The sequence below is a fragment of the Papio anubis genome, chromosome 19, assembly GCF_008728515.1.
Source record: "Papio anubis isolate 15944 chromosome 19, Panubis1.0, whole genome shotgun sequence".
In the NCBI taxonomy this organism is placed as follows: Eukaryota; Metazoa; Chordata; class Mammalia; order Primates; family Cercopithecidae; genus Papio; species Papio anubis.
Genome location: NC_044994.1, coordinates 28241847 through 28262161, shown reverse-complemented (window position 1 = coordinate 28262161; position 20315 = coordinate 28241847). Strand labels below are relative to the sequence as shown.

The following is a 20315-nucleotide window of genomic DNA, read 5'->3' as shown; positions in this document are numbered from 1 at the left end:
CCTGTGAGACGTCCTGGAGGAGCTGTCCAAAGGGCAGCTGGGTATTTGGCCTCAGAGCCAAGAGAGAGCTGAGCCAGAGATATGAACTAGGGAGTCATCAGAAAGCCCTCAAACCCACCCGGGACACAGAGGGTGACTGTGAGGAGGAGGTGCAGTCTGGACAGAAATCTGAGAAAGGCCAACATTCAAAAAGCCAGAGGGAACAGAAGGATTGAGAATGACTAGAGAGGGCAGGTGAATATCATACCATCAAACAGAACGGCAAGCATTCCTCAAAGGGGACCATCAGAAACAGCAATTGCTGCTATGAGGTTCTATAAGTCAAGGATGGAAAAGTGTCTACTAGATTTAAAGACAAGTACCTTAGCAAGAATAGTTTTATTGCAGTAGTGACAGGAGCTGGGAGGGAATGGGGCAGGGGGAAAGTAAGACAGTGGGGCTTAGACAGGTCTGGGAGGCTTGAAGGATGAAGGGCAGAAGAAAGACAGCTGGGCCGAGGGCCAGGGAGGAGGGACTTTCTGGACAAAAGAGGCTTTAGCCCACCTAAATGCTAATGGGAGGATCTCAGAGGGAAGGAGAGGGTGAAGACACAGTGGAAAAGGGCTGGCAAGGCCAGAAGAAGGGGCGCACCTGCCCCTTCCCCCCATCAGCATCGAGGGCAGGGCACATGGGTGCAGGTGGAGGTTGAGGCAGGCAGGGGCCAGGGCTGCATCTGAGTGGTCTGCTTTGTCTTTGCAGTCAAAGGTGAGGACCCACGCTGGGAGTGGGGACACCGTGGTGGGGGCGCAGGTGTGGGATGGTGAGAGGAGATCTCATAGCACAGCTGCAGGGAAGGGACTACGATGCTGGGGAAGGAACATGGCTCACCATTGCACATGGCACCTGGGGCTGGAGGCCATGCATGTTCCTGTGACATGCAAAAAAATGTGAGGACCTTGTGTTTGTCCACAACAGCCCATGAGGGAGGTGCTACTGTCTGAAGATTTCATTAGAAACACGGAGCTCAGGCCTGTCTGACATGGAGCCCAGCACCATTTTGCCAGCCCTTGGTGTCATTTATTTGTGTTACTCTGTGGACCAATGGAGTCTGACATGAAGCAGACACGCATGAACATCTGTGAAAGGGAGGAAGGAGGGAAAGCTCCCAGAAAGGGTCACATCATAAGCCCTCACTGGCTAACACTTGATAATCCGCTCACCAGGAATTAGCAGTGGCTGGGACTAGGTACAGCAGGGGGCCCTGCCCTCCCTGCCCAGAAGCATCCTGTGGCTTGTCCCTGTCTTTCCGCCTCCCATGCTATCTACATAGGTGGCCTTTCAGAGACTCCCCATCCATCCATCTCCTTTCTTCTTTGCCCCAATTCTCTTTCTCTCACCTTTTTTGTAATTACTTTCTTCCTGTCTGTCTTTCCTCTTCCTTTCCTTTTCTGTGTCATGTTTCTATTACATGAAATGAAAATATATTTTTATTCGGTGTGTGGTCATTGACAACAGCCCCTGCTCCCCAGTCAAGCCCATATATTAGTTTAGCCCCTGGGCCCACTGCTGCAGGTCACATCCCTCCAGGGGGCTGTCTTCACCCACCCAGAGCCTTGGAGCCTGATCCTGACTCCCACAACCTATCTGTGTCTCACCTGTACCAGGTGCCCTTTACCTCCCTTTCACCTATTCAAACCCCACTCTCCTTCTCCACGAGGCTTTCCAGGCCATGCAGTTCATGTGGATTTTTCCCAAGTTGACATTTCCTTTTTGGTTTTTTTTGTTTTTGTTTTTTTTGAGACGGAATCTTACTCTTGTTGCCCAGGCTGGAGTGCAGTGGCATGATTTCAGCTCACTGCAACCTCCACCTCCCAAGTTCAAGCAATTCTCCTGCCTCAGCCTCCTGAGTAATTAGAATTATAGGCACCCGCCACCATGCCCAGCTAATTTTTGTACTTTTTAGTAGAGACAGGGTTTCGCCATGTTGGCCAGGCTGGTCTCAAACTCCTGAACTCAGGTGATCTGCCCACCTCAACCTCCCAATGTGGTGGGATTACAGGTGTGAGCTACCGCACCCAGCCCCAAGTTGACATTTCTATAGCCCCACAGGCCTATGTCACACTTTGACACGAGTCATATGCTGCCTTCAGTTGTTACTTCACTTTGCATTATGTTTACGCCTTACTTCTCCAGCCCATCATCATAATAAAGATCATTTTCACATTCCTGGAATCAGTAGCATTGATAGAAATAAAGCTTCCCACATAGCCAGGCTCTGCTCCCCAGCCTGTGTAAAACTAAGCACCACCTTGTTCCATTTCATGTCAACTCAGCTTACATTTTTCTCTGATTGTGTTCACTCTGCACACTTCTTTGGGTGTCTACACACATCCTTCAGGCTTATCTCTGACAGACTGGAGACAGGGAGCTGGGCCCGAACAACAGAAGCCATGTGCTGAGTTCATTTTTTCACCCTGTGAGGGGTGGTTACTGTGCATCAGTCATGAACCAACCTGATTTTTCATTTTCTCACCTTTGAGATGGAGGCCCAAATGCCCCACTCGCCCTCTTTTAGGGTTGTGTGAGGATCAGCCAGGCTAACCTATGTCCCAGTGCCTCGTAAACTGCACAGACATGCTGTGGTTCTAGCACTGGCGTATTCTGTAATGAATCACTGTCCACAAAAATGCACTCAGTTCTGGGAACAAAAAACCACTCGTATCCTTGACTATTGTTCTGGACAGGACTGCCCAACAGCTCTCCTTTCCCTGCTCCCAGACACATGGCGCTGCTGAGCTTGGATGGAGGAGCCACAGGAAGACTGGGTAACCTCTCCCACTTCCGGGCACCGGCAGCCCAGACGCTAGCCGCTCCCGGACTGCCGGTCCCTGGTGATTCATGGAAGCTGCGGTCAGGAGCCTGCCTGAACCCTCCTGCAGCCTGACGCTATGATCTGATACGGGAGGGAGTAACAGATCCCTCCAAGGTGAGCGCCATCACCTGAAATAAAATCTCCTACCCAGAGCCTCCACGGTTGGCAAAAGGCAGAATCTCCGTGTGTGGGAAGAAGGGCAGTTGGACTCTGCGGCCACCACTCCTTTCTACTCAGGTCTATCTTCCTCTTGGAATTTCCCACTAATCAGAGCTGCTGCAGTCACTGTGGCCACATTTGCCTCAGGGACCCTCCCCCTCACACAAGCTCACAACGCTCTTCCCCCTCCCCTTGGCTCAGCATGGGCAGGAACAGAAAACAAGGCTTAGGAACAGTGCAGGTGAGAGCACCCGTCTCACAAGCTGGTACTTCCCCATCGTGAACTACAGTCCTTAAGTCTAGCCTGGTCTCCCTCCATAAGAGGAGACCCCAGTACCCATCCCACCCACAAGAGCCCCCAGGCATGTCTACACCCTCCAGACAGCGTGCCTTCTCTTGCCAACATGGGGCTTCCTTGCAAGCTGTACTTTCCTTTTGGAGGACCTAGCGTGGACTCAGTAGGGAGAAGGCCAGAAACAAGTTTTTGATACATTGAAGAGTTAGTTCTCCTACACTCACCTACAGTGTGGGGGAGGAGTTGTAACATCCACAAATCATGGCGACATACTAGGGATCTGAAAACTAAGGGTCCACCCTTCAGACACTTTCCTATTGCTGCAATCATCAAGTATGTTAACATATACTGCACTTTTTCCATTTAACATTCTTGCAAATATTCAAAAAAGTATTTTTGTGGTTTACTATGTAACAGACCCTGTCCTAGGAACTCTGAAATGAAAGGTAAGTTAATGTGCTTCCTGCTACTGGGGCTTTACATCTGGTGGAGGGATGCAGCCACAGGATGAAGTGAGATCCACAGTGTCCTGGGTCCGAATGTGCGCAGTGCACAGCCTGGGTGTGTCTGGAGGATGGCCAGGAAAGCCTAGAATGAGTTTTGTTCTTCAAAATAGGTACAGACAATGGGATACATACACGAAATTTATTCACGGTTTTAACAATCATCTCTGAATCCCACCTAGTGGTATTCTGAGTTCAAGTGTCAGTCTTGGAGGTGACACCAGCTGCACAAAGAAAGGAAGAAGTCAGGTTGGAGCTGGGCTTCATAACTTGGCCTGGCTCTTCACCTGCCCCAAATGGATTTAGAGACCATCTTTCCAGCTACCTCCAATGCTTAAAATGAGGGAAACTGCTCCTATCCAAGATGAAATCTTTATCCTTCAACTCAGCAACTAAACATTGAGAATTCATCTTAAGGAAGTAATCAAATATAAGAAAAAAAGATTTATTTTTCTGCAAGTATGTATTATAGCACTATCTGTATTTTCCTTATTGGTAACTACCTAAACCTCCAATAGTTCAATCATTCATGCATTCATTTAACAAATATGTATTAAGTACCAAGCATGGACAAACTTAACATTCAAGAAGAAAGAGCACTTCCCCTCATGGAACCCGGGAACAATGGTTACATGGATCATGGCACATAGATAGACTGGATTACCAAACTGTCATTAAAGATGATGTGCTCCAAGAATATTTAACGACTTAGGAAAGCATTCAGATATTATTATGAATAGATGTTAAAATTCTGGCAAGACACAAAAGTGTTAAGAGTGGTTCCCTTTGGGTGGTGAGAAAAGTGATTTGTATTTCTTCAATGTGCTTTTCTGTAGTCTCTGAATGTATCCATGTGTTCATTCTGTGATGGGAACAGATGCTTTGTTGTATAAGGAAGAAATCCTTGTTTGTTAGTCTTTCCTTCCCTAAGCCTAACTTTGTCAGTAGTAACCTCTCTCCAGCAATGTCATCCTGAATACACACACACAGTTTAAGTGGACAGCTGCATGGAACAACAGTGTGAAGATGCTTTAGAGTACAAGACACATGCACATCAATAAACACATCCTGATCTGAGTAATGAAAACAGTCCATATTACACAGCTTTCTCATGGGCATAAAACAGCTGTTTACTTCTGCCACCACAGGGGAAGGTAACAGGTGTGGTACTTCCAGCAGCCCCCTGTAGACACCATCTGCAGGTTGTAGGTCCCAGATCACACCTTGACCAAACCCTGGGGTCATGGTTCTTGTGGCTTTACCCTATTTCCATCCTCTTTGTCCATCTCCATCTGTGGGGATATGAGGACACATCTCTCCAAGTACAAATTAGGGAGAAATGGTCTTCTAAAAAATAAAGCTCAGGCCGCGTGCAGTGGCTCACGTCTTAATCCCAGCACTTTGGGAGGCCAAGGTGGGCAAATCATGAGGTCAGCAGTTCGAGATCAGCCTGGCCAACATGGTGAAACCCCATCTCTACTAAAAATACAAAAATTAGCCAGGCATGGTGGCATGTGCCTGTAATCCTAGCTACTTGGGAGGCTGAGGCAGGGGAATTGTTTGAATCTGGGAAGTGGAGGTTCCAGTGAGCCGAGACTACACCACCACATGCCAGCCTGGGCGACAGAGCAAGACTCCGTCTCAGAAAAAAAATAAAGCTCAAAAATGGGAAAAGCTACACTCGAAGGCCAGGGGACAACTGGTCACTATGATACATGAAGAAGTCAGGAGGTGCTCCTAGCAGAGGCTTTACACAAGAGACTTCTGCCAGGAGATGGCTGTGATGAGCAGACTATTCTTCCTCCCTTCTAACTCTAAATCATGGTTATCTACTCACTCAGTAAATATTTACTTTATACTCACTATGTGCCAGACACTGTTCTAGGCTCTTGGGCTACACCAGTAAACAAAACAGATTTAAAAAAACAAAAGCAAAACAAAAAACTCTGCCCTCATGAAGAAGTGGACCAGCTACTCAAGGACTTTGGGGTTTGCCCTGAATGGCAGCAGGGCTAAGGGAGGTTTGGAGCAGAGGAGTGATATGACCTCTCATTTTTTTTTTTTTTATACTTTTAAGTTCTAGGGTACATGTGCACAATGTGCGGGTTTGTTACATATGTATACATGTGCCATGTTGGTGTGCTGTACCCATTAACTCGTCATTTACATTAGGTATATCTCCTAATGTTATCCTTCCCCCACCCCTCCCCACAATAGGACCCGGTATGTGATGTTCCCCTTCCTGTGTCCAAGTGATCTCATTGTTCAATTCCCACCTATGAGTGAGAACATGCAGTATTTGGTTTTCTGTTCATGCGATAGTTTGCTGAGAATGATGGTTTCCAGCTGCATCCATGTCCCTACAAAGGACACAAACTCATCCTTTTTTATGGCTGCAGAGTATTCCATAGTGTACATGTGCCACATTTTCTTAATCCAGTCTGTCACTGGTGGACATTTGGGTTGATTCCAAGTCTTTGCTATTGTGAATAGTGCCGCAATAAACACACATATACACGTGTCTTTATAGCAGCATGACTTATAATCCTTTGGGTATATCCCCAGAAATGGGATGGCTGGGTCAAATGGTATTCTAGATCCTTGAGGAATCGCCACACTGTTTTCCACAATGGTTAAACTAGTTTACAGTCCCACCAACAGTGTAAAAGTCTTCCTATTTCTCCACATCCTCTCCAGCACCTGTTGTTTCCTGATTTTTTAATGATTGCCATTCTAACTGGTGTGAGATGGTATCTCATTGTGGTTTTGATTTGCATTTCTCTGATGGCGAATGATAATGAGCATTTTTTCATGTGTCTGTTGGCTGTGTGAATGTCTTCTTTTGAGAAGTGTCTGTTCATATCCCTTGCCCACTTTTTGATGGGGTTTTTTTTTTCTTGTAAATTTGATTGACTTCTTTATAGATTCTGGATATTAGCCCTTTGTCAGATGAGTAGATTGCAAAAATTTTCTCCCATTCTGTAGGTTGCCTGTTCACTCTGATGGTAGTTTCTTTTGCTATGCAGGAGCTCTTTACTTTAATTAGATCCCATTTGTCAATTTTGGCTTTGTTGCTGTTGCTTTTGGTGTTTTAGACATGAAGTCCTTGCCCATGCCTATGTCCTGAATGGTATTACCTAGGTTTTCTTCTAGGGTTTTTATGGTTTTAGGTCTAACATTTAAGTCTCTAATCCATCTTGAATTAATTTTCATATAAGGAGTAAGGAAAGGATCCAGCAGTTTCAGCTTTCTACTTATGGCTAGCCAATTTTCCCAGCACCATTTATTAAATAGGGAATCCTTTCCCCATTTCTTGTTTTTCTCAGGTTTGTCAAAGATCAGATGGCTGTAGATGTGTGGTATTATTTCTGAGGGCTCTGTTCTATATCTCTATTCCATTGGTCTATATCTCTGTTTTGGTACCAGTACCATGCTGTTTTGGTTACTGTAGCCTTGTAGTATAGTTTGAAGTCAGGTAGCGTGATGCCTCCAGTTTTGTTCTTTTGGCTTAGGATTGTCTTGGCAATGTGGGGTCTTTTTTGGTTCCATATGAACTTTAAAGCAGTTTTTTCCAATTCTGTGAAGAAAGTCATTGGTAGCTTAATGGAGATGGCATTGAATCTATAAATTACCTTGGGCAGTATGGCCATTTTCACAATATTGATTCTTCCTATCCATGAGCATGGTATGTTCTTCCATTTGTGTGTGTCCTCTTTTATTTCACTGAGCCGTGGTTTGTAGTTCTCCTTGAAGAGATCCTTTACATCCCTTGTAAGTTGGATTCCTAGGTATTTTATTCTCTTTAAAGCTATAGTGAATGGGATTTCATTCATGATTTGGCTCTCTGTCTGTCTGTTACTAGTGTATAAGAATGCTTGTGATTTTTGGTCTAAAATTCTCTTTTTTTGTTGTATCTCTGTCAGGCTTTGGTATCAGGATGATGTTGGCCTCGTAAAATGAGTTAGGGAGGATTCCCTCTTTTTCTATTGATTGGAATAGTTTCAGAAGGAACGGTACCAACTCCTCCTTGTACCTCTGGTAGAATTCGGCTGTGAATCCATCTGGTCCTGGACTTTTTTTGGTTGGTAGACTATTAATTATTTCCTCAATTTCAGAGCCTCCTATTGGTCTATTCAGGGATTCAACTTCTTCCTGGTTTAGTATTGAGAGAGTGAAAGTGTCCAGGAATTTATCCATTTCTTCTAGGTTTTCTAGTTTATTTGCATAGAAGTGTTTACAGTATTCTCTGATGGTAGTTTGTATTTCTGTGGGGTCAGCAGTGATATCCCCTTTATCATTTTTCATTGCTTCTATTTGATTCTTGTCTCTTTTCTTCTTTATTAGTCTTGCTAGCGGTCTATCAATTTTGTTGATCTTTTCAAAAAACCAGCCCCTGAATTCACTGATTTTTTGGAGGGTTTTTTGTGTCTCTATCTCCTTCAGTTCTGCTCTGATCTTAGTTATTTCTTGCCTTCTGCTAGCTTTTGAATGTGTTTGCTCTTGCTTCTCTAGTTCTTTTAATTGTGATGTTAAAGTGTCAATTTTAGATCTTTCCTGCTTTCTCTTGTGGGCATTTAGTGCTATAAATTTCCCTCTACACACTGCTTTAAATGTGTCCCAGAGATTCTGGTATGTTGTATCTTTGTTCTCATTGGTTTCAAAGAACATCTTTATTTCTGCCTTCATTTCGTTATGTACCCAGTAGTCATTCAGGAGCAGGTTGTTCAGTTTCCATGTAGTTAAGTGGTTTTGACTGAGTTTCTTAGTCCTCAGTGCTAGTTTGATTGCACTGTGGTCTGAGAGACAGTTTGTTATAATTTCTGTTCTTTTACATTTGCTGAGGAGTCCTTTACTTCCAACTATGTGGTCAATTTTGGAATAAGTGCGATGTGGTGCTGAGAAGAATGTATATTCTGTTGATTTGGGGTAGAGAGTTCTATAGAGGTCTATTAGGTCTGCTTGGTGCAGAGTTGAGTTCAATTCCTGGATATCCTTGTTAACTTTCTCTCTCGTTGATCTGTCTAATGTTGACAGTGGGGTGTTAAAGTCTCCCATTATTATTGTATGGGAATCTAAGAGTCTTTGTAAGTCTAAGGACTTGCTTTATGAATCTGGGTGCTCCTGTATTGGGTGCATATATATTTAGGATAGTTAGCTCTCCCTGATGAATTGATCCCTTTACCATTATGTAATGGCCTTCTTTGTCTCTTTTGATCTTTGTTGGTTTAAAGTCTGTTTTATCAGAGACTAGGATTGCAACCCCTGCTTTTTTTATTTTGTTTTCCATTTGCTTGGTAGATCTTCCTCCATCCCTTTATTTTGAGCCTATGTGTGTCTCTGCATGTGAAATGGGTCTCCTGAATACAGCAAACTGATGGGTCTTGACTCTTTATCCAATTTGCCAGTCTGTGTATTTTAATTGGACCATTTAGTCCATTTACATTTAAGGTTAATATTGTTAAATGTGAACTTGATCCTGTTATTATGATATTAGCTGGTTATTTTGCTCGCTAGTTGATGCAGTTTCTTCCTAGCATTGATGGACTTTACATTTTGACTTGACACTTTTGCAATGGCTGGTACCTGTTGTTCCTTTCCATGTTTACTTCTTCCTTCAGGATCTCTTGTAAGGCAGGCCTGGTGGTGACAAAATCTCTAAGCATTTGCTTGTCTGTAAAGGATTTTATTTCTCCTTCACTTATGAAACTTAGTTTGGCTGGATATGAAATTCTGGACTGAAAATTCTTTTCTTTAAGAATGTTGAATATTGGCCCCCACTCTCTTCTGACTTGGAGAGTTTCTGCCGAGAGATCTCCTGTTAGTCTGATGGGCTTCCCTTTGTGTGTAACCCGACCTTTCTCTCTGGCTGCCCTTAACATTTTTTCCTTCATTTCAACTTTGGTGAATCTGACAATTATGTGTCTTGGAGTTCCTCTTCTCAAGAAGTATCTTTGTGGCGTTCTCTGTATTTCCTGAATTTGAATGTTGACCTGCCTTACTAGGTTGGGGAAGTTCTCCTGGGTGATATCCTTCAGAGTGTTTTCCAACTTGGTTCCATTTTCCCCGTCACTTTCAGGCACACCAATCAGACATAGATTTGGTCTTTTCACATAATCCCATATTTCTTGGAGGCTTTGTTCATTTCTTTTTACTCTTTTTTCTCTACACTTCTCACTTCATTTCATTCATTTGATCTTCAATCGCTGATACTCTTTCTTCCAGTTGATCAAGTCAGTTACTGAAGCTTGTGCATTTGTCACGTAGTTCTCATGTTATGGTTTTCATCTCTATCAGTTCTTTTAAGGTCTTCTCTGCAATGATTATTCTAGTTATTCATTCATCCATTCTTTTTTCAAGGTTTTTAGTTTCTTTGCACTGGTTACATAGTTCCTCCTTTAGCTCTGAGAAGTTTGATCGACTGAAGCCTTCTTCTCTCAATTCGTCAAAGTTGTTCTCCATCCAGCTTTGTTCCGTTGCTGGCGATGAGCTGAGTTCCTTTGGAGGGAGAGATGTGCGCTGATTTTTTGAATTTCCAGCTTTTCTGCACTGCTTTTTCCCCATCTTTGTGGTTTTAAATGCCTTTGGTCTTTGATGATGGTGACATACTGATGGGGTTTTGGGGTGGGTGTCCTTTCTGTTTGTTAGTTTTCCTTCTAACAGTCAGGACCCTCAGCTGTAGGTCTGTTGGAGTTTGCTTGAGGTCCACTCCAGACCCTGTTTGCCTGGGTATCAGCAGCGGAGGCTGCAGACGATAGAATATTGCTGAACAGTGAGTGTTGCTGTCTGATTCTTGCTCTGGAAGCTTCGTCAGGGGTGTACCCTGCCATGTGAGGTGTGAGGTGTCAGTCTGCACCTAGTGGGGGATGTCTCCCCGTTAGGCTACTCAGGGGTCAGGGACCCACTTGAGCAGGCAGTCTGTCTGTTCTCAGATCTCAACCTCCGTGCTGGGAGATTCACTGCTCTCTTCAAAGCTGTCAGACAGGGGCATTTACCTCTGCCGAGGTTTCTGCTGCTTTTTATTTAGCTATGCCCTGTCCCCAGAGGAGGAGTCTACAGAGGCAGGCCGGCCTCCTTGAGCTGTGGTGGGCTCCACCCAATTCCAGCTTCCCGGTGGCTTTGTTTACCTACTTAAGCCTCAGCAATGGCGGGCCCTGACTTTCATTTTTTAAATGTCTCTTTCCTCTTTCACTGGTCATGCAAACTGGTTGTCTAGCCTATTCCTCTACATTAAGGTCACTGAATGGACCATATCTGGTTCTAACTTTTCCTCTCTTTCCATTAATGGCTATGTTCTAGGGCAAGCAGGAAGCCTCCACCCCACCAGACATCAAGACCTATTGTAAACTACAGTGAGTAAGCCAGTGCAATGTCAGCACACAAACCCCTAGACAGACAATGGACCCCAGAGCCCAGAAACACACTCGAGGCTGTGGGAGTAAGGCACCTCAGAGGCTCCACTGTAGACTGTGTTCTGAGTCCTCCACACTCCCCACCACGTGGACACTGCAAATGTCCCCTCTTTGGTTGCTCTCCCAGGGGCTCCAGCACCCATGCCCTTCCAGCTGCAAGCACTTATGTCATGAAATCAGAGGACCACAGCCACTAAGACTCCCAGAAATAAGTTTCCTCCTTATTGTTCAGAAGTGTTAAAAGCTAGGTTTCTAGGGTGTAGCACCCTTAACAATATTTCATTTTGCTTTCATTTAATCACACTACAAACATAGGAGGGGGACAGTATTCTATCAACCACTTGTCTCAACCCCGGTGTCACCACATGCTCATTTTCATTGATTCTGGGAGGGTTGAAGAAGGTGACCTCAAATCATAAATGAAACCAAACAATTGTTAAAGTGATACAAAATGCAATTGGTATAAACTTCTTTAGTCAAAATTGTGGTCAGTGATTGGCTGCAGGTTGTGTGTGGCTCTGGTTTAGCCAGAGCGACCCTCCTCCTCGTTCTCTCCCCCAAGGACACACCCCCCAACTCAGAATCTCCAGCCTGTCAATGTCCAGCCATGCTAGCTGGTAGTGTTTGCCCATCAATTTATTTGCTATACACCCCAAGCCACTCTTTGGCTCTGATCAAGCAGTCAGAAGATGCCTTGGTTATCTTCTATTCTGAGAACTTAAAAAAATCTTGGGCTTGTCCCACACCCTCTGGTTACAGCTCTGGCATTTCATTCTCTGCTATAAAAATTAGTGCATGATGAGGCATCTCAGCACCAAAGGAGTTTCCTTCTTGGTTTTCTCTTTTTCAAGAATGTTAAAAGATATTCAATGAGAAACTAATTTGTTTCATTTTTGCCAAGGCTAGGAATACCTTTCTATATTGAACTGCAAGTTGTTTAACAGTTTCCCTTTTTTCAAGTTGATCAAAAATTTTAAGATTTTCTTTTCTAACATTAAACCCTAAACATTTTTCCTTGGAGTCTAACATTTTAATTTCTAGATTACAAAACTAACTGGTGAAGAGGAGTTGGATGTTTCCAGTTTGTAAACAGCTATGATGTAGATTCCATTTGTTACTATGTGTCTCTAAAAACAGAGAAACTTCTGGGTATACATTTTTTTGCTGATTGGTGGTAATTTTTTTTTCAAAAAATAATTGTTCTTCCTCCCTCCTTAACAGTTAATTTATAAATAAGTTTATCTGCCCATAGAAAATCAATGTTGACTGTAATTATAAGGGTGCCAAGGTATACAATCAACTTACATTTTCATGTACATTACAGCATCACTGCCATTCACTGTAAACTGAGATCCTCTTCTGAGGCATACTGAAGGTGGAGGTAGAGCTGGCTCATTGGGAACTGGGCAACACCCCAGTGTGGCTACGCAGGCATGTCATGGGCATCAACAGCCTTGGGAAACTGAGTGCCTTTATATATTGGTATCATTTATTATGGCCTTAGCAACTTCACAGCTTAGTGATAAAAATTGAGGAGCATATACTGAAACCACAGGTATAATATACCTTAGCATTTCGCTTGCTAAGCTAATAGTTTACATAACTGACAATTGTTTACTTCATCATGGGAATTGATTGAGCCTAGAAAGACACTCTGAACATAAAAAGACAGATGTTCTACACTTGTTTTTCTAAGATTCTAAGGAGAACACAACAATCAGCATGGGAAGCAAAGCATCAATAGAGGTATGAAAAAAAAATCCACTGATGGTTAGCCATCTCAGCCATAGAAAACACACTCAGATCATACAGTAACACTTATTGAAAGAGCTCTGATCCCAAGGGGACTATTGGAACTGTAACCTAATTTTTTTAGCTCTTTTATAAAAATATTTCAGTATATGCACAAGTATAGAAAGTAGTATCATGACCCCTCCCCACATACCTATAATGCAACTTTAAGTCACAGTCTATCCTGTTCCACCTATATACTGACTCACCTACTTGTCTCTTATCTGGAATTATTCTGAAGCAAATTCTAGACATCATAAAATTTCAGTATGTATCTCTGAAAGCCATAAACTGTTATTTAAACCTAACCACAATACTATTATCACACTTTAAAATTAATAATTTTAATATTAAATATCACTGCTCAAATGTTCAAGTGATCTCAAATATTTATTTACAATGTATTTGAATCAGCATTCAATCACAGCCACATATTGCCTTTGGTTGATGTATCTCTTCAATCTCTTTTCATCTAAGGTTTCCTTCCATCTTTTTCTTTCTTTTGCAATTTATCTGTTGGAGAAACTGTAAGTCTTCACAATCTGGATTTTGCTAATTGCATCCCTGTGTCAAAGCTTAACATTCACTGTAATTTAATGTTCCCCATTCTTTCTAACTTAGTTCAGAACAAAGCTCAGAAACAGTCCCCCAGCTCCCCCTCCACCCCAAAAAACTTCCGATTGTCTCTCTAATGGAGCAGATGCTGACAAACACAAGACTCTGAAAATAGCCAGCAGAGGATGACCCAGCTATGCCTCTAAGCCAGCCACAGGCAACAGCAGTGTCATTGAGAGATGAGGTGCGGGGGTTGCCTGGAGCAGGTGATTGCTGTCCTCTGAAGACAGAAAAGTTCCCAAGTGTTCAAAAGTATCATCTTCAGAGAGAGATAAACTATAGAGAGAAAAGGAGGGTGGGGGAGGGCTGTTCCTGAGTTGGCCTCAGCATGTTAATCAGTTTTAAAGTTGACACTATTAAGAACTAACATTTCAGAGTCCAGAACGGGAGGGCAATGGCAGTCCTGTTGTTTTCCAGAGGGACTCAGGTTGGACTCCGAGGACAAAAGGCGTAGACACAGAGCATCAACCCTGGGAGGGCTTGCCAGAGCACAACCACTTAAATCACGGCACTGTGACAGGCAGCCGCGTGCAAGGGCAATGCAGTCAACCCTACCCCACCCCCACCTGCACAGAGAGCATGGGCTATGCTGGTTTTCTAATAATGGGACACAGTTAACAACAGGAGTTGGAGGAAGAAAAAAAAAGACCTTAAATCTCAGCTCCTTCACTTAAACACAGTACAGCCTTAGGCAACCTGCTAAACCTCCTGTGCCTCAGTTTCCCCATCTGTTAATTGGGGATTGCTCATCTGCCTGCCTGCTAGAGTTGTTGTGAGGATAAATAAAGCTATACCTGGAGGCCTACAGTGCAGCCTCCAGCATAAGTTCATGACATAATAGCCCCTTCCTTCCCAAAGATTGATGCCAGTCTATTCCAACCCAGATCCTTGCAAGGGGCCATGACAGCACCTGCTGGATGTCTGGCTAGGTTACTGATATAGTCTGTGGCCATGCATGAAACAAAGCCAACTGACCCATGAAGGCTTCAATCCCATGATCCTGATCTCAATAGCAAGGCTCCAACCAACTGAGCTAATTACAGTGGAGTCAGATTCGACTCTGCTTACACGGAGACACTCTTAGCTGTTCATACAACATTCTTAAACAGTGTTGTCCTAAGATACTATGACACAACACATTTGCCAAGTTTACTAATGATCTCATCTTTTTAAAATCTTAATGTAATGTAGCAAACAGATGTGTCCCTTAAGAGGATTAAGGTGGAAATTCATTAGTGCAGTAATACCAGTGGATTTGTGTTCTAAAACTAACACCAATCAATCAACTTAGTGCACATTCTATCTTAGCACTACTCAGCTTTGAGGGAAACACCAGAGGACTGAACAGCCAGATCTTCTCCCTCAGGGAAGTTATCAGAGAACAGGGGAGACAGTGAGAACTCCCATGTACTGAGAGCCTGACCTAAATCACCTGTAATCCACGTTGTTCAGACTGCAGTGTGCACAAAAATCACCAGGGCATCTTGATGAAATGCATGTCCTGATTCAGCAGGTTGGGGGAGGCCTGAGAGTGTGCATTTCTAATATAGCCCAGGTGATCCACAGCTCACACTTGGAGTAGCTAGATTCTAATCCTCACTGTAATCAGCTGTTTACAGATGGGATAGCTGAGGCAGCAAGGCAACCACAAAGACAAAGGTAGTGAAAAAGGAATGAACACAGTACACTCAAGGCTAATCCAATGAGAGGAGGCACGCTGAAATGTGGACAGGCTACCTGGAAGGAGAACATTCAGGACACAAAAGTGGAGTCCTTAAGAGCCTAGACCTGCTGTCACGTGCCAACTCGGAACTTCTCACTTGTGTGACCAGGTGATTTCCTTCCAACCTTGGTCTCTCCTCCTATGAGTTGCAACAGTATCAGTACTTGGCCCTGGAATGGCCATGGGCTTGGTGAGCTGATGTCCCTCTAGGATGGTTCTAGCTCAGGCAAATGCCTAGGACATGACAGCTGTTATAACTCCACTCTGTCCAGCTCACTCTGGGCAACAAAACATTTCCTGAATTAAATCATGAAGTAATAATTGTCATTTTAACATGTACACTAAAACAGTCATCACTTTTTTGTAAAAATCTTCTACAGTTCCAGTGTTGTCTATCAAAGTGAAAAAAGAATCTTTAGATCATTAAAGGCCAGTAGCATAAATCAATCCAAACACATTTTAAGCTTTAAAAGGTCTAAGATTCTATGAATGCTACTGCAGAGGTTTTTCTAAATTAGAACTCCTATAATTACCATTTTTCTTTTCAAATATTAAGCCAGAAATAAACATCTACTTTTGCAGCATTTGAAAACAAAACCTAAATGTCTCGCTTAGCCCAACCTAGAACATATAACCACCAAAATGAACATCTCCCCAATGAGAATATGGCACCTGATTTGAACTTTTTGTTAGAAAACTAACGTTTATTTAATTATATTCCCTAGAACTACTATAAGCAGAAGAAGGTTTTTTAAAATAATGTGTCAGTTTAAGAAATAAAAAATGATAAAGCATAATAATCACGATCTCTTCGCATGAGATGACAATTTTGTTAAACGAACAACTTCAACTTCTAATGGAGTCAGCAGACGTGAACTAAATTAATACATCATTAGGTTAAGAAAAGATGTCCACACTCAAGTTTCAGCCAGGAAAGGCCTGACAGGTTGTCCAGTTCAAAGGTTGCCAGCACAGGAGAATTCCTAGGAGAACTTCAAAAATGAGGACCCTCTGAGGGGGCCTTCTCAGCGCTGCCGACACAGGTACATTTACTTCAAGAAGATTCACCCAACTGTACACTTACACCCTGTACACTTTTTTGTATATGTGACCTACTTCAGCCAAAAGTTTACTCCCAGCCGGTCATGGTGGCTCACACCTATAATCCCAGAACTTTGGGAGGCCAAGGTGGGCAGATCACTTTGAGCTCAGGAGTTTAAGACCAGCCTGGGTAACATGTTGAAACCCCATGTCTACAAAAAAATACAAAAATTAGCAAGGTGTGGTGGTGCACGCCTATAGTCCCAGCAACCCGGGAGGCTGAGGTGGGAGGGATCACTTGAGCCCAGGGAGGTCAAGGTTGCAGTGAGCCATGATCACACCACTGCACTCCAGCCTGGGTGACAAGAGTGAGACCCCATCACAAAAAGAAAAAAAAAAAAAATGACTCCCTCAGGGACTTGAATGTGCAGGCAAGCTGAGAGCACTCTGCCTGTCCCACGCTCACTCTTCTCCCCTCTTTGTCCCACTGAGAATGCACTCCCTGCAGAGAACTCCACTTCTGGGCTATCCCAGGCTCTGTGGGACCTGGAAGAAGCACACCCTGTGGCCCAAAAAGCCTCACTGGTGGCTGGGTCCTGGGATGATAGCTCACCCAGGTCAACGGACCCCCCAATAGCTAATTCACAGCAGAGTTGGTAACTACATGTTCCCACTTCTGACTATGCACTCTGTGTCATGCCAGGAATTCTGCCTCAAGGCTTTTCATCACTTACAACATTCACCTGTCCCCAGGCCTAAGAGTGCTTGGCCCTCGAAGGTGACAGGGTGAACCCCTCCAGTTAATGGAAGACACCCAGGAGGCATGGCTTCTGTCCACAGCCATACACCTGGTTCCCAGAACAGAACCACACCGATGCCCTGAGTCACACAAGGCTGGTGTGAATCTCAGTTCCCCACTTCTAGCACAAAAAGTGGGTTAGCCACTCTGCCTCACTTTCCTCGTCTCTAAAATAGGGACAATCAAAGTCCCTACTTTATGGAGCTGTGTAGTGTGAAAGGAAACCATGCACTGAGAGCCTGGGTGGGGCATACACTACGTGCCAAGTGCTTGAAACTACAGCTGTTTCTATCACAGGTGGATCATCCAATTTTAAGATTCTCTGATGGAAGCTAATATCATCTTAACAATATGAATGTATACCTAGGCACATAAATGCCCTGGCTTCTGCTTTACAGAACCCTCATCCATAAAGTCAGTTGCTCACTTTGCTGTAGATGGGAAAAACAATGCCAGACATCTAAATATACTGCAGGGTTCTTGGGGCAAAAGATTCTGAGACTGAGGCTGGCTGGCTCCCAAAACAAAAGTCAAGGGTCTCTGTAGAACTTCTTCTGGTTCTGTTCATTCCACAAGGAACACCTTAGAAAGTTCTGCAAGCCAGTGCAACTGCTCTTCTGGGGCTTCTAGTTGGGGGTGAGGAGGAGGGGGGCAGTGGAGGAGCATCAGGATTTTCTCCTACCAGACCAGGATCAAGACTGTGGGGCTGTTCCACGGAAACATGAAAACATACTACAGCTCCCAGCTTGAAAGGTTAACCCATGTATATAGGGTTTGAAATCCAAGGAAACCACTTCAAGGTCACAGGGTCACAATTATGAGCCTTTGGTGGTTTCAACAAAAGATCACGGTAATCAGAGACTGTAGTGGCCCGAATAATCATGATGTAGAAGAAGCTCTTCCAAAACTTTTCACTGAATCAACTAATTGAGAAGAACCAAATAATTTACAAAAGTGATTCTGATCAGCTGAATCCAGAATACATCACTCTGGATGATGATGACCCTCTGTCTCCCAATCAAATGTGCTCTTGTGGCCAGAGAGGTTTCCACGACTGTATCTGTCCTGAACCAACCAGGAGAGAATGAGATGGAAATGCCCCATTTCTGATTCCTGAAAACGTTACTTATTAAGTAGAGGAGGAAAGCACTGATACACTAATAGAGAGGAAACTACCACTGCCAAAGTCCACCAGTTTCCTCACACAACCAACCTCCTCCTCTACTTGCAAAGCAGTTCAACATCATACAGAAATCCGAGGATTTCTTTTTTAAATCAATTTTGTTATTTGGGGTATCAACCCTTATCTCTTCCAAATGTGTGTCAGTGTTGACCCTCAAGAAATAAATCATCTCCAAGCTTTGATATGAATCCTAGGCAGAAAACATACTGGGAAGGTAATTCTGCAAGCTGCATTCAATCTGTTTAAGTGAGAGGAAGGGTTTTCCTGGGTAACAAAATGATTAGCTTTCAATACCCAGCTCTTTGCAACAAATACTTTGCAAGAGGCCTATCCTCCTGCAAAAGGTTACCAAAAAAAAAAAACCAACCTCTCTAACGGGTAGACTGAGAAGCCATTCTTCCCTGGGGACACTCATTTCGGGCTGCCAGGCTGAGGCTTTGTGAGCGCGCCGCCCCTCGGCGCCCCCGCCCCTCCTCCCACAGCCACTGCTCTAAGGTTCCCAAGGCCACCTGCTTCTCAGAAGGGGGATACCCTGAGCGCTATCGCCGTGCGCGGCCGGCGTCCTCGGCGGCGTCTCGGGGGGGAAGGGGGAGGCGGCGTCGCCGGGAAGCGTGCTTTGTCGCGAGGGTCGCGTGGCCGCCCGCAGCGACCCCAGAGGCCTGAGAGAGGTTTTGTCCCGGCCGTCGCTCAGAGCTCTCCTCCAAGGGACCTGAGTCTCGCGGCACCCCGCTTCTTCCCGCGTCCCGCTTGGTGCCTGCCCGAGTGCCGAGGCCGACAGCCCGCGTCCTAGCCCCACCCCGCCCACCCGGCCGAGCTAACGGCGCGGCTCCGGGAAGCCTTCTCCATCCCGCCTCGGGCCGGCACGGCACCTGCTCTGCCACGCCCGCCCCCGGCTCTGGCCGTTCCTTCCCGCCCGCCCCGAAGGGTCCTGCGCCAACCGGCGGGTGCCCCGAGCCCCTCTGTCCAACGGGGAGGGGGATTTGCCCTCGAGCTGCTCCCCTGGGGCCGCGCCCAGCCCAGCCCAGGGGGCCCGCGAAGCCCCGGGCCTCGGCGCCCACACCGCGGCGCGCACCGCAGCACCGGGCTGCGTCCAGGGGGCCCAGCCCACCCCGCCGGGCAGTACCTTGTGCGGCGCCCGCAGCAGTCGATGGACCCCCGCCAGCTGGGTGCCGAGCGCGAGGTCCTCGCGGAACGTGAACAGCGGCGGCCGGCTGGGCTCGGGGAAGTTGGTACTGTTGAAAGGGTCCGTGTCGTCCAAGAACTGCACCCGGCAAGCCAGCGTGGCCATGATGCATCCCTGCCGCAGGGACGCGGGCCCCGGGGTTAGCGGGGCCGCGGGCCGGGACGCTCGGGTAGCTGCGCGCAGGGGAGGCCGCAGCCGCCGCTCGCTGGCTCGCGGGCTCGCAGGCTCCGGCGCGCCCGGCTGCAGCCCGGGCTCCGGCCGCTGGGGGCGGGGCGGGGGCGGGGCCGACGGGCCCCCTCCTTCTCCTCTTCCTCCGGCTCCTCCCCTCCTCCGGGTCCTCTAACCCCGGCCTGTCTGCCCCGACCGACGGGACCGCCGCCGGGAAAGTGCAAGGGAGACGGCTCGCGTGGCATCCGCCGCCCTGCGCCAAAGGCCGGCGGCGGCGGCGGGGCGGGGAGGCCCGGCGGCCGGACTCGACTGCACGTGCGCCGCGCGGCCCCAGGCCAAGCTGCACCCCTCGGAGCCTGGAGGACCGAGGTGGGAGGTTGGGGGACGGGGAGACAGGCGGCCTTCTGACTTCTTCCCCACCCGGAGAGGGCTTAAGCCTTTCCAGATAAAGGCGGCGGCGGCCGGCTTCTGCTGCCCAGATTTGGAATATCCCGGCAGGGCACCAGGAGGACAGGGAGCCGGCTCCGGCAGCAAGGGGGGTGGTGGCAGCAACCAGGAGCCCCACCTAAGGATACGGGGAGGTTTCCCTTAGGAA

General features: G+C 46.0%; 1 protein-coding gene across 7 annotated transcripts in view; it reads right to left on the bottom strand.

Annotated features, from left to right (window-relative positions):
- Positions 1 to 19792, bottom strand: part of FHOD3 (formin homology 2 domain containing 3) — a 486695-nt gene extending 466903 nt beyond the window's left edge. For all 7 annotated transcript variants that reach the window (XM_009192610.3, XM_009192611.3, XM_009192612.3 and 4 more), the window contains exon 1: positions 19493 to 19792. In XM_009192610.3, coding sequence (XP_009190874.1) covers positions 19493 to 19657 — 165 coding nt within the window. In that variant the 5' untranslated portion in view covers positions 19658 to 19792. The remainder of the gene's footprint in view (positions 1 to 19492) is intronic.
- Between the last annotated feature and the right edge of the window lie 523 nt (positions 19793 to 20315).